The sequence below is a fragment of the Eurosta solidaginis genome, chromosome 4 (genome assembly GCF_040869045.1).
Source record: "Eurosta solidaginis isolate ZX-2024a chromosome 4, ASM4086904v1, whole genome shotgun sequence".
Lineage (NCBI taxonomy): Eukaryota > Metazoa > Arthropoda > Insecta > Diptera > Tephritidae > Eurosta > Eurosta solidaginis.
The window spans coordinates 177,981,071-177,996,256 of NC_090322.1; the positions used below are offsets into that span (position 1 = coordinate 177,981,071).

Genomic DNA, 15,186 nt, shown 5'->3' on the forward strand with positions numbered 1-15,186 from the left:
TTATAGTCGCCTCTTACGACAGGCATATCTGCCGTTGGTATATTCTAAGCCTCCTGACCCGGAACATACTTTCCTCTCTAATAGGGAAACAGCTATTATCATGGTGAAGAAAGCTGTTGTTAGCTTAACACCTCAGACCCTTAGCACACTTAATTTTTATTTAAAGGGGTTGTGAGACCTCTTTTTCTGGAGTTGCCATAGCGCTATCTCAACCATTCACGAAATTATCGCCACATAATCAAACGATTATTTTTTTGTTGTCATTTTTGTTTCCGGTATTATTTATTATGTACGTTTTTTTTAACAAAAAAACAAAAACGAAAGAATATTTTGCAAGGCAAATCTAGCAAATTTCAATGGCCCGTAATCATAGTCGAAATAAAATAGAGTTTAATTGGTTTAAACATGGTTCTAAATTAAATATCATTTTAAGTCTGTTATAGTCCACTTACATACTATTTTATCTCTAAAAAGGTATTTTAAATTTAAAATGACATGAGGCCGATTTCAATTTTTTAAGATAGGTTTTAAGTTGGTGGTCTGCTGTCAAAAGTTGCGAGAAATTAAACAATTTGCTATTTAAACGCGATGAACTTAAATGGAAGTGAAAAAAGGCTTCCCCGACAAGCAAATGTACGCCAGGAACTAATTTATTATAGCTTGAATGCATATTATTATATTTGTGACGAAAATTACACAATTTTAAAATATGCGATGGTTACTTGCCTCCACATATGCGAGATCTTTAATTAAGATTATTCCGCATTCATAGCTATTTGTGCGTTTTGATATTTTAGTATCTTTTGAGGAAAAAGTAGCATCCTATATTGATTTTGGCATTAAATATAGAAATAAGTATTCAATGGAAGGAATTATTTACCCCAGGCGACGATTTTTAATATATGTCCAAAAATTTCAGGTGACGCGTTTTAATTTTGGAAGCAATAATCCGAAGGCGACAAAGTAATGCTTTTACTCTGTCAAGAGATTTTTACAAAAAAAAAGTTTAAAATCTTCATGTTGTTGGTGTAATTTTGGTGATATTGTTGTACACAGAAAGGAATTAGCTAAAAAGATGTTTTGCGCTGATACAATTTTCACCAGTTTCGGAGTCGTTTGAGGGTAAATATATACAATTTTTTTTGTGAATATCTACTAATAAAGGACCAATTTCTTATTGCCGACTTCTGATGATTGAATTATTATTACAGAATTCTTGAATTCTGCTGGGATTTTCTTTTGTGTCTTACATTTCCATTTAAATTTGCCAATTCATCTTAAAAGAAAGCATGAAATAAAACACGAAATACAACAAGAACTAACAACAAAAAATTTTAAGATATGCTTGGTACGGGCGCTATTGTACTACTTCCCTCCTTTTTCACCCCTTCTATGTCATGACCGACTTGATTTCAATTATTTTCTAATAAAAGGGATTTACACTTTGCAGGTCCATGTACAATGGCTATAATATACTATACTAAACTCCCTTTATTTATGCTGATTTTGCGAAGACAAAGCTAAAATTTCATTTAACTTTATTATCATTGAATATCTTGCATACTTATTAGTATCGAGGTTAGAGATATCCCTATTCGGTTTCGGGTCTATTAAATTAAATGGCTTTAACGGTTAGGACCACCTAACATTTAAGATTTTCCTCATTTTGGCCGTCACATCTGTCTTAATGAAAACAACTTTTCTTTGCAACATTCTTACAAACTATATAAACTATTCAACATGAGTATGAGTGTATGAGTGGATAGCCTTGTTGATTCCTTTGTTTTAAGGAGCCCAAATCCGCTTTAACTACTTATTCGTTTATGGTGCGAGATTTATATAATTTTTTAAGAACGAAATTAAGTAAATTTTCTTTAAATGAGTATTTTCATGTTCAATTAAAAGATTGTGTACTCAATTTTAAATTGACGGCTGATAAAAAACAGCGAATTTTTACAAAACGTTTGCTAAAAGCTTTTAAATCGAATTGAATGATAATTATCCGCCACCAGATTATGATCAAAACGCATTTTCAGGTACTCCTTTAACAATTTTTGTGGTATTGTAAGAATTTTTGTCAAGTAAAAAATTATCATTTTTATACGTGGAATCAAGTTACCACGGTTGTAAGGAAGAGAGTGAACTTTTAAAATTTCTAAAAAAATTCTTCATAGCGCCAATCAATGCCTTTTTTTCATGCGGTTACCCTGTCCATGCTTATTTTAGCTGAAATGTGTTTAATATGTCTATGAAAGACCAAAATTTCAAATCACATTTTTAATTTAGGCAAGAATTTAACTAAAGAGTATTTTAGTCAGCGACTATGATTACAGGCCAATAGATTTGCAAAGTAAGAAGAACTTAACAATTTAAACTTTTGCGTCATTCGCACCAACTTGTTGCACTGCAAGTATAAATTTTAATAGCTCCTTTGGCATTCAATATTTCGTCATTTGATTCCAGATCGAAAGTTCAAACAGATACACCACAGATAAGAAAATAAATCGCTTCTGTGAGTTTTACAACAAAAGAGAATAAGAAAAGTTTTGAGTGCAGAATATTGAAAAGCAATGAACTTGTATTTCTACATATAGGTATGTATGTATGTATGGTATATTTATTTACAAGTATACGTATAAGTTGTTATATACTTTATACAAATTTTTCAATATGCGCATGTACATACCCTGCATAGAATTCGATTAGTCTATTATGAGTCCGAGATGTTTGGCAAAGGAGTATGTGATTAAAGCCAGTTTTTAACCTCTATGTGGGTTGACGTGATCCCTTTTTTGAGCAGGTCCTATAAAGAGCAGTTGTACCAGTTTATGCCTTAACAGGTAATATCAAACTGCTCCTCTTGTATACAGTTTTATTTATCGATTGTTCTTTTGAAGGAGCATCGCAGGCCACAAAAAAAAAAATATTTTAAAAAAGTTTAATGTAATGCAAAAATATCACGTTAAAATTATAGCACTACAAATGGCACGTTATAAATTAAACACACGTATTTAAACTATTAGACTTTATTTACACAGAACGCCACAATACCACCGATCTATAAAATTTTTTCAGATAACAAAGAATGCTCTATACGTAAGCATTCGGTGAAAGTTGAAGCTTCTAGATCTTAAAATGGAGCAGAAATTACTAAAAGTTTCTAATCTGAACAATCGGTTGTGGGAGATATATGCTGTATATACGGCCGATCTCATCCATTTTTTCAGAAAATAATATGCGCAATATACGAAAGTATATGGTGAAGTTTGAAGCTTCAATCTGATAAAGATATGACAAAAATCCTCTTTTCTGAAAAATCGGTTATATGGGAGATATATGCTTTAGTGGTCCGATCCGGCCGGTTTCGGCAAATGTCTAATCGGACACCTAAATATACCCGCTCACCAAATTTTATCAAGATATCCCAAAAATTGAGGGACTAGTTTGCATACAAACAGACAGACGGACAGACGGATATGGCTAAATAAACTCATTCCTTCATCCAGATAATTTCGGTATACTTAATGGGTTACCATTTTCCTTTAAGGACTTACAATTTTGAAATTCGTGGCGAAGTTAAAATTCTATTTCATTTCCATGAAAGGTATAAAAGCAATTGTATAAACCAATATGTACAGTAAAATAAAATAAAATATAAGGAAAGGAAAGAAAAGGAAGGCAATGTAAAGGAAAAAAGGCAATGAAAAGTGAACGAAAGGAAAGCAATATACAGAAAAGCAAAGGAAAGGAAATGAATGGAAAGCAAAGTAGAAGTATAGCTTAGTCTGTTAGGCTGAATTTCAACCACTGGGCGAACTCTAGTTGAAAAAGTCCAGCATTAGAAAGGATTCCCATAATAACACACTCTGCATTCATACATACATATATGTATATAATCGGTCTTTGATGTAGTGAGACTCGATTCTTACACATCTGCTGATTCGATTTATTAGCGTTAAGAGAGAGACACGCTGGCATATCAACTGTTATTTTTATACTCAGCTGAGCAGAGCTCACAGAGTATATTAATTTTTTTCGCATAACGGTAATCCGTAAAGACATAAACTAATCGAGATAGATATAGACTTCTATATAACAAAATGATCTGGGCGAAAAGGAATTCATTTAAGCATGTCCGTCCGTCCTTCCGTAAACACGATAACTTGAGTAAATTTTGAGGTATCTTGATGAAATTTGGTATGTATGTTCCTGAGCGCTCATCTGAGATCGCTATTTAAAATTAACGAAATCGGACTACAACCACGCCCACTTTTTCGATATCGAAAATTTCGAAAAACCGAAAAAGTGCGATAATTCATTGCCAAAGACGGATAAAGCGATGAAACTTGGTAGGTACGTTAAACTTATGACACAAAATAGAAAATTAGTAGCATTTTGGACAATGGGCGTGGCACCGCCACTTTTAAAAGAAGGTAGTTTAAAAGTTTTGCAAGCTGAAATTTCGCAGTCGTTGAAGATATCATAATGAAACTTGGCAGATACGTTACTCTTATTACTATATGAGCGCTATATAAAAATTTGCGAAATCGGATGACGAACACGCCCACTTTTAAAAAAAAAAAATTTAGTTTAAGTCAAATTTTAACAAAAATTTTAATATTTTTACAGTATATAAGTAAATTTGGTCAACATTCAACTCTAGTAATGACATGGTGCAACAAAATACAAAAATAAAAGAAAATTTTAAAATGGGCGTGACTCCGCCCTTTTTCATTTAATTCGTCTAGAATACTTTCAAGGCCATAATTCGAACCAAAAATTTACCAATCCTTGTGAAATTTGGTACGTGCATAGATTCTATGACGATAACTGTTTTCTCTGAAAATCGGCGAAATCGACCAGTTTTTATACACAGTCGACCGTCTGTCCTTCCGCTCGGCCGTTAACATGATAACTTGAGCAAAAATCGATATATCTTTACTAAACTTAGTTCACGTACTTATCTGAACCCACTTTATCTTGGTATAAAAAATAGCCGAAATTCGACTGTGACCACGCCCACTTTTTCGATATCGAAAATTACGAAAAATGAAAAAATGCCATAATTCTGTACCAAATATGAAAGAGAGATGAAATATGGTAATTGGATTGGTTTATTGACGCAAAATATAACTTTAGAAAAAACTTTGTAAAATGGGTGTGACACCTACCATATTAAGTAGAAGAAAATGAAAAAGTTCTGCAGGATGAAATCAAAAGCCCTTGGAATCTTGGCAGGAAACTGTTCGTCGTATGACATATGTACATATATAAATAAATTAGCGGTACCCGACATTTTGGTCGATATCTCGAAAACTCCTTCACATATACAACTTAGGGCCACTTCCTTTTAAAACCCTCATTAATACTTTAATTTGATACCCATATCTTATAAACACATTCTAGAGTCACCTCTGGTCCACCTTTATGGCGATATCCCGAAATGGCGTCCACCTATAGAACTATGGCCCACTCCCTCTTTAAATACTCTTTAATACCTTAGGTTCATTTTGACAAATGTTGATTTTCCCTTATTTTGTCTCCAAAGCTCTCAGCTGAGTATGTAATGTTCGGTTACAGCCGAACTTAGCCTTCCTTACTTGTTACGTATGTATATGATATATACACAAGCATTACTACTTAGCAACATTGGCATATATACATAGATGTGAAATTACAATACATGCAAATTTGCAAATGATGAGTGTATATTTGGTAAGCGTCACTGTGTGGCATATAAAACCATTTTGCGTAAACTTAATTTTCCTAGTTGGGCGAACAAAGTTGCCACATAACACCACATGATGGCGCCAAACACACACAGGGCATCATTGCACGTGTCTGTATGTATGTATGTATGTATGTTTTTGCTTATGTGGTGTAGTAATATCCATGCTTGATATCGGCGCCTTTAGTTGATTTCTCCCTCCGGCTAATGTTTGGCGTGTGTGTGTTGGTCATTGTATTTTTTTTTTTTGAGCATTTCAAGAACCCAATAAAAAATTAAGTAAGTACAATAATGAATTGGATTGAACTGTTGCGCCGTTAATTTTATTTTACCTAAAGCCACATAAACTTATTATTATTTAATCTGAAATTAAGTGTTTTATGGATCTGATACGCCAAAAAAATTATAAAATTACTTATATAAGATGGTAGTAGTTTCTTGTGTCCTAATAGACATACAAAGCATATGTGTATGCACATAAATAACTGCATATATACAACTTTCTCATGAGTCAACATAAAAGTTTGTTGTGTGAGAAAAAAAAAGTTTCTATTTAATTTAAATTAATCACATTAATTATATATGAATATTATCAACAACTTTTACATTTGAGCATCAGATGGATTCTATTGTCTTCAAATTGTCTCGCTTGTTGCACCCTACTGTTATATTTTGTATCCCAGTAAAACAAGCGACAAATTCGTGATTTGTATGATATACGTTCTGGGGAATCACTAGGTTAGTATGCCTTTTTGATAGATGTGTTTCGAGCATTCTATTGAAAATCGTAAATTTCCCCCATCCCTCACAAGAATAGGCACTTTTTCGATGGTTTGAGAGTTTAGCCGAACTCCATAGCGCCCAACTATATAGTTGGACGGCTTAGACTTGCGTCTCCGCCGTTCCGCCTCCTATGAGGGTGGCGGGATGCCGTTGACCAAAAATTGCCAACACAGACAATCCATGGTGTTATGAGGACCATGCTCATTAAATAATTCGCAGCTAGTTGATATATTCGGTTGTATTCCAACGTAGCCTTCCAGATACCCGACCGCCTCGAGAAGCAAATATGATCTTAACACAGTAAAGGGTGCTACTGTGATGGACGGTTTCTTCCTCATATTCAATATAAGACCGCTGACCCCACCTTCTCGAGCAGGTGTTTTGTACGACCAAGCTGTATTACTTAAGATCTTATTGTAATAATGATATCGGGAGAAAGGGGTCACAAGTCAAGGAAGACAAAAGCGCTAAAAGCGTTGCTTCGTACGCGGAGAGCGAAAGTAGTGAAGAGTCAACAAGCTCCGTGATAGAAAGGAAGGTGAATCCAATCGGTGAAATAGAGCGAAAAAACGGTAGAAGTAGGTCAAGGGCAGTTCAAGAGTTTTGTTGTTTATTAACTTAATGCTCAATATGGCGCAGGAGGATCCAAGTAAGCCCCTTTCAAACTTAGAGTCAGCGGGGTGGTACAATGGTGTGAAGATGACAGCGTACCACAACATCGCGTACTTGCGATGTCTGGAGGAAGTTGTTCCAAACCTCCAAAAACAAAGCATAAACGCGCGGATTAGAGTGGTGGATGCAGCCCAGTGTAGGGTTATTTACTTGCACAAAATACCCTTTATTAATACTAAAATTTTATTATTATGTTGTTCAGTATTAATTATAAAAAAATGATATTGAACGAAAATATCTTTAAAAATAAAAACTCGAATGCTTTATACAAAATGAAATAGAATACACCTATCCCCCGATTTACACGTTACCTATTTTACACGATTTCGCTTTTACACGGTTCATAAATCAGCAAAATTTGAAAAACTCCGAAGATTCACAAATCATTAAAAACTTTTCGAGTCCCCTTGGCAACACTGATTGCAATATTGAGGGATTCCCGTTATTGTGAATATGTATGTACATAACCAAACGCAGAGTACATATGTATTTAGTTCATGTGGAAGGAAAATAATTTGATGAAAATTTGAACAAAAAGCCATAATTTTTACTATTATTAGGATTTTTTTTGGTTTGAACTGGTAAGTTATCGATTGAATTATCTTTTCGTGAACCTTCATGAGTACATATGTGATTTGTGTTAATTTTTCAAGTTTCTAAAATGCCAAAAACTTCGAAGAAAACTAGGGAAGTTAGTTATTTTTTGGTCAAAGTATACTTAGTTTTAAGTTTTTAAGATGTTTTAGTTTTGTTTTATTTAAATAAATTACTGAATTGGGTAATTTTTTCGCTTTACACGGTTTTATATATAAAAACGAAGATTTCACTTTACACGGTTTTGTCTGGAACCAATCTTCCTTGTAAATCGGAGGATTGGTGCATTTGTATATAATTTTTATACTAAGATCCCCACGATACCAAAAGTCAAAGTATGGATACCGTGAGTGATGTAGACGGAGGATACGCTGCGCCTTCTGCATAGTCAGCACCCGATTATAACAAACAGGTTTGGAATTTACATTTGGTATCTCGAAATTTATCTGTGACTTACAGTAAGAAGTCCCAAGGATAACAATCCTAGCACTCTAGAAGCGGGCAAGGTTAAAAGAGGCCTCGAAAGCCTTAAAATAAGTGGACGGGAGGATCACCGAGACGTCACGACGGTGATGTCAGAAGGGAAAAACATTAGAAGGGTGCTTACAAAGGAACGTCAATTCGGCATTTACGCCTCGCTTGGAAAAATCCACGTGTATAAAGTGGCCGAGGTTAAATAGGGGTAGAAAAGGCTTAAGCCAAAAGGGCGAGAGGAAGACGTAAGTGTCCCGGTGAAGGTGTTGCAGGGGCATGAACAGCCCTATGGTGCTGCGAGTCTTACAGATAAACATTCAACATATTAAAGTGGCGTCGGCGAAGTTTCTTCCCTTGACGAGGGTTTGTTTGAAGTAGCGCTGATCCATGGTGAATGAGGACAAAACGAAGTACCTGCTGTCATCGAGCAAAGAGTCAGCGCATATGCGCCTTGTCACTCTTGCCAACAAATGCTACTTTGGACTAGGTAGGCAATTGAAAAGTAAAGTCCTCTCTCGGCAAACGAAAATCATACTCTACAAGTCACCCATCGTACCCGTCCTGCTATATGGGGCAGAAGCATGGACCATCACAACAGCAGATGAAGCGATTCTGGGAGTGTTCGAGAGAAAAGTTCTTTGAAAGATTTATGGACCCCTACGCGTTGGCGATGGCGAATACTGAAAAACATTAAACGATGAGCTGTACGAGCTATACGCAGACATCAACATAGTGCAGCGAATTAAAACGCAGCGGCTGCGCTGGCTGGGCCATGTTATCCGAATGAAAGATGACGCTTCGCCCAAGAAAGTGTTTCTATCGGAACCCGCCTATGGAAGCAGAGGTAGAGGGCGGCCCCCACTCCGTTGGAAGGACCAGGTGGAAAACGATTTAAACTCCCTTGGTGTGACCAATTGGCGTCAGTTGGCAGAGAGAAGGAGCGACTGGCGCGCCTTGTTGGACGGCCATAACCGTTTAAACGGTTAAGCGCCAATTAAGTAAGTAAGTAAGGTCCAGAAGCCGTGGTACAATTCGGGAGTAAAGGTCTGGCGTTTACTATGCGCAATCGGAAGAAAAGTTGCGATGTCCAGTCATGGAGCACAATAATTTTTGTATTTCCGCTATAAAACAATATTGTTACATATAACTCAAATGATTCTTCATCCCCGTAGGTCCCCGTTTTGATGTAATGACGATAACAAAGTGGGAGTTGTATGAGGTGTGGGTTGCAGAACGTGGCCAAAAGCTAAAAGATTAAGCCGTTTTAGACCACGTGTGTATTGTTTTAGGAGGGAGTAAATAGAGACAAGGGATTGTATGATGAATGCTGCAGTAAAGTCCGAATTTGTATGCTCCGCGTGCTTTGCACACAGAGTATATTAACTTTGATTGGATAACGGTTGGTTGTACAGGTATAAAGGAATCGAGATAGATAAAAAAAGACTTCTATATATCAAAATCATTAGTATCGAACAAAAAAATTGATTGAGCCATGTACGTCCGTCCGTCCGTTAGCAAGATAACTTGAGTAAATATTGAGATATCTTCACCAAATTTGGTACACTAGCTTATCTGGATCCAGAATAGATTGGTATTGAAAATGAGCGAAATCGGATGATAACCACGTCCACTTTTTATATATATAGAATTTTGGAAAACACAAAAAACCTGATAATTTAGTAAATAATATACCTAGACTGTTGAAATTTGACACGTGGACTGATATCGAGACTCTTGATAAAAATTTGGAAAAATTGGTTAAAATGGGCGTCAATTTTACAAATATTATTAATCAAAAATCGTTAAACCTATCGTAAAAAAATTCAGCAGAGAGGTTGCCTTTACTATAAGGAATGCTTTGATGAAAAATTAACGAAATCGGTTAAGGACCACGCCCACTTTTATATAAAAGAGTTTTAAAAGGGTCGTGGACGAATAAAATAAGCTATATCTTTGCAAAAAAGGAGTTTTATATCAATGGTATTTCATTTCCCAAGTGGATTTATAACAATAAATAGGAAAAACTTCAAATTAAAAAACGGGCGTGGCACCGCCCCTTTTTCGACTAAGCAATTTTCTATGTTGGGAGCCATAACTCGAAGAAAAATTAACGGATCGTAAAAAATTGGGTACACAAATTTTCCCTAATATTTCGTATATTTCTAGGAAAAATGAACGAGATCGGTTGAAGACCACGCCTACTTTTAAATAAAAGATTTTTAAAAGGGTCGTGGACTAGAATAATAAGCTATAACTTAGCAAAGAATAGTTTTGAATCAATGATATTTCACTTATCAAGTTTTATTGTAAGAGGAAATGGGGAGACATTTCGTTTTTAAACGGGCGTTGTCACGTGTTATGTAGAAAAGTAATTTATCTGAAATGAAAAATACAATTGAAGCTCACGCTGAGTATATAATTTTCGGTTACACCCGAACTTAGACACCTTTACTTGTTTTATTAAAGCTTCGTATGAGTTGGATTCAAGTGAATTACACCAAAGTAAATTTTCTTGGAAAGTTTGCTTCATGGCTTGAAAAAGATAAGAAATTTAAATGTATATATATACATTTATATATATGTTCAATTGTGAACAAAATAAGGAGATCAGGCTATAAGAAAGTTTTGGTTTGGTGCAAATTTCGTATTTTTGGATGGGGGTGTTTCAACGAAATTTTTCAAAATAAGTGGTTTGAATTTTTACTTGAAAATGGAACAATTCAAATAAATATTTTTATTAAGTTTTAATATCGAAATAGCTTAAAAAATAGTGGAAAATGATTTAAAAGTGTACACTTCTACTTTTTCTTTTATGTTCATAGGTACTATCCCTCAATAAACCCCAAATATAATCTCCCATCATGTTTTTATTATATTGGCCTTGATAACGTTGTTCGAAGAAGAGCCCAAGAGCTCTGCTTTACTTTTTGGTCAATTTAAATCTCTAGTCAATTCATTAAAATCTTCAGTATTGATGCAATGATATTTATGGATATTCTGGTGTCGGTAAAAATTCCTTATCGACATTGCTTTTATAAGAACTAAGAGATGAGCCACTCCTCTGCGATAATTTTTTCTTTGGCTCTGGTACTGGTCGTTTCAGATCGTGTGCGGCTGGAGCAGAAGAAGATTCAACATCAGGATATCCGACAGATTTTGCATTTTTACCTCTACGTCTTTCACTCAGAATGACAATACAAAATTAGCAGTCTTTAACGTGGCCTCGCCAAATTCTTGGTATTGCAAATTTCATAGATCTTTTCTCACCTCGATACCAACCTAAAATATAGAAACAGAAATCAGTATGTATTTTTTATATAATTTACTATTTAAATAAAATTTGCTTACCTTCCAAACATCTTTTACAATAACTACAAGCAACATGTGGAGCCCATGTCTTGTCTTGATTCCAAACAGGACAGCCAAAATATGCTTCGTAGGCTTCACAGAGGATGAGAGATGTTTTTAATTCATATTTTATATCTCGAACTTTAATAAATTGCGCACGTATATAAAAAAAAGCTTTAGCTTCATATTTGCACTTTCGCGGCGACATTTTACAAAACACCTGATCGTTGTTTAGTTATCATTCTAGTGCCATGAGTATTGTTACTATAACTATTACGAAAGGAAACTTTATACAGAAAAAAGGTATTTTCTCTTCGTTTTTGTTTATGATAAAACAAAACTGAGAGATTTTTTGTTTTTGCAGCTGGTCTTAATATTAGCAAAAATAAGCCCCTAAAATTGTTTTAATAAACTAAAATACATTTAGATGGTTTGCAGTGGTTTAATATAATTAAATTAGATGTATTTTTTTAAATTCATTTGCAGAATGTTGGGAGGTGTAGCCGGACGTCACATGTCGAATCGACGCAGAGGATCTTCGCCAATGGTTCGCATAAGTGGAGGCATGTTAGCATCAAGCCTAGAAGACAGCGGGGGTGGCGGACCCGGTAGCATTGGTACCCAATATGTGCCAAAAATCCCACCGAGGCGTAGACGTGCCGTTACAACTAGTGATCACAAAAGCTGTGCACTTATACATACGAGACTGAAATTAGGGGATATAATGTAAGTACAATTTAACAAATACGTATCTAAGTATTATTTAGGTATTGTATAAGCATAGCTGTGGTGACATACAATAACCGTATAATAATTCGATTTAGTATTACCACAGTATGAAGTTATGCACATAACTCTTACAATATTGCTTACTTCTGCAAAAAAGATATCACGGATAAAAAATTGTGATGCATGGATTATATTTTAGGCCATAAAGTTGTGAATCAGATTTATTAATTCATTGGGAATTATCTAATATATAAAATTCTTGTGTCACGGTGTTAGAGGCTTAACTCCTCCGAAATGGCTCAACCGATCCCCATGAAACTTTGTGACCATATTGGGTAGGTCTGAGAATCGGCCAACGCCTACCTTTTTTTCGCTACGTGCCTAGGGTCTTGAGATTAAAACGTAGACCCGGGTACCACTAGAATGTGTTTATACAATATGGATATCAAATGAAAGCTGTTGATGAGTGATTTAGTAGAGGATAAATTTCATACCCCTGGGTGACTAGGGTCTCGAGATATAGGCCAAAACGTGGACCCGGGTACCCCTAGAATGTGTTTATACAACATGGATAACAAATGAAAGCTGTTGATGAGTGATTTAGTAGAGGATAAATTTCATACCCCTGGGTGACTAGGGTCTGGAGATATAGGCCAGACGTGGGCCCGTGAACGCCTAGACAATGTTTTTACATTGTGGGTATCAAATTGAAGCTGTTGATGAGTGCTTTAGTAAAGGGTAGTTTTTATACCTATTGGTGACTAGGGTCTCGAGATAGAGGCCAAAACGTGGATCAGGGTAACACTAGGATGTGTTTTTATATTATGGGTATCAAATTGAAGCTGTTGATGTGTGCTTTAGTACAGAGTAAGTTTTATGCCGCTGGGTGACTAGCGTCTGGAGATGTAGGCCAAAACGTGGACCCGGATACACCTAGAATGTGTTTTTACATTATGGGTATCAAATTGAAGCTGCTGATGTATGCTTTAGTTAATAGTAAGCTGTTGATGTGTGCTATAATACAGAGTAAGTTTTACACCGCTGAGTGACTAGGGTCTCGAGATATAGGCCAAAACGTGGACCCGGATACTCCTGGCATGTGTGTGTAATATGGATATCAAATGAAACCTGTTGCTGGGAGCTTTAAAATAATTATCATTGTCATATTCGATTTAGGTGCATCAACCTGGCAAAAATACAAGACAAGAATTGATAATACCCACATACCTAATTACATACGTGCTATTCGATTTGCCTGAAATTTCTTATATAAATTTGCTTATATTAGTATTTACGATGCTTTTTTCCGGGAAGTATACCAGAGACGGACTGGGACTGGGATTAGGACTAGGACTGGAACTGAGACTAAGACTCGGAGTGGGACTGGGACTGAGACTCGGAATGGGACTGGAACAAAATACATACCACCTGTGGGACTGGCAATAAGAGATGAAGAAGAATGAGAAAAAAATTAAGAGAAGAGAAAAGAGAGAAGGAGACTGAGAAAGAGATAGAATGAGACGAAGATGGAGATAGATGAAGCGAAAAAGACAGAGGGAGGAATGAATAAAAAGATTAGGAAAAAGTGTAGAGGGGTAGAGCTGAGTTAGACGGAAAAAGCTTACTAAAATGTATGCAGACAACGTCTGCCGGGTCTGCTAGTCATTATATAAATTACTATAGTTCGCCCACCTCTACAGATGTCTCTATACCTTTGCTTTCTTTTCCCTCCTTTTCCTTGCCTTACTTTATCTTATATTGTTATACTCAGCTGAGCAGAGCTCACAGAGTGTATTAATTTTGTTCGCATAATGGCACCCCGTAACGTATATATCAAAATGATCTGGGCGAAAAAAAAAATTATTTAGCCATGTCCGTCCGTCTGTCCGTAAACACGATAAATTGAGTAAATTTTGAAGTATCTTAATGAAATTTGGTATGTAAATTCCTGGGCACTCATCTCAGATCGCTATTTAAAATTAACGAAATCGGACTTTAACCCCCGCCCACTTTTTCGATATCGAAAACTTCGAAAAACCGAAAAAGTGCGATAATTCATTACCAAAGACGGATAAAGCGATGAAACTTCACCTAATGATACAGAATATAAATTAGTAAAATTTTGGACATTGGGCGTGGCACCGCCCACTATGTAATGTTCGGTTACACCCGAACTTATCCTTCCTTACTTGTTTTATTTCATTTTGCTTTATTATTATCTATTTATATTTTATTATCTCTTTCGTCTTCTTTGTTGCTTTTGTAATAAATATAGTTAAAAAAACTAAAAAACATGCTTATAAAGCACTTGAAACTAAAACTTAAAAATAATTTTCAAAATACGCTTAAAAGAATATTCAATGAGAAATTCAAACTCGGCATAAAAAGCGTGCATTTCTTGATACATATATTAAATGTTACAATTATTCCATTTTCAACTATCTATAAAAAAAGAGTTATGAAAAGAGAGTAAAATTATTCCCACTTTTAAATTTTTCATTCATTATTATTTTAAACGTATTTTAAAAATAATTTTTAATGTATTTTTTAGTTTTTGAAACTGTTTTTATTTTGAAATTTTTGGTTCTTGTTGTTGTGCTGGTCTCAGTTCGTTAAAATTATCGTTATGGCCTTCTCTCTGAAATAGTCAGTTGGTCAATTCCAAATTTCCTAAATCACCACTGCACTAAATTTTGAAAAGTCAAATCATATGCCCATAAGCTAAATTGGTCTTATGTCCGTTGACTTTATATCACCCCACCATTAAATTATTGCATCAGTCCTTGATACTGGAGCAAAGTGTCAATTGACTTTATGGCAATTTTAAGTAGTAATATCCGTTGATCTTTTGACACTCC

The 15,186-nt window shown here is 35.2% G+C and overlaps 1 protein-coding gene across 22 annotated transcripts in view; it reads left to right on the plus strand.

Moving 5' to 3' along the window:
- Positions 1–15,186, plus strand: part of cac (cacophony) — a 503,311-nt gene that overhangs the window by 109,273 nt on the left and 378,852 nt on the right. For all 22 annotated transcript variants that reach the window (XM_067783991.1, XM_067783979.1, XM_067783982.1 and 19 more), the window contains exon 3: positions 12,086–12,325. In XM_067783991.1, the coding sequence (XP_067640092.1) occupies positions 12,087–12,325 (239 nt within the window). In that variant the 5' untranslated portion in view covers position 12,086. The remainder of the gene's footprint in view (positions 1–12,085; positions 12,326–15,186) is intronic.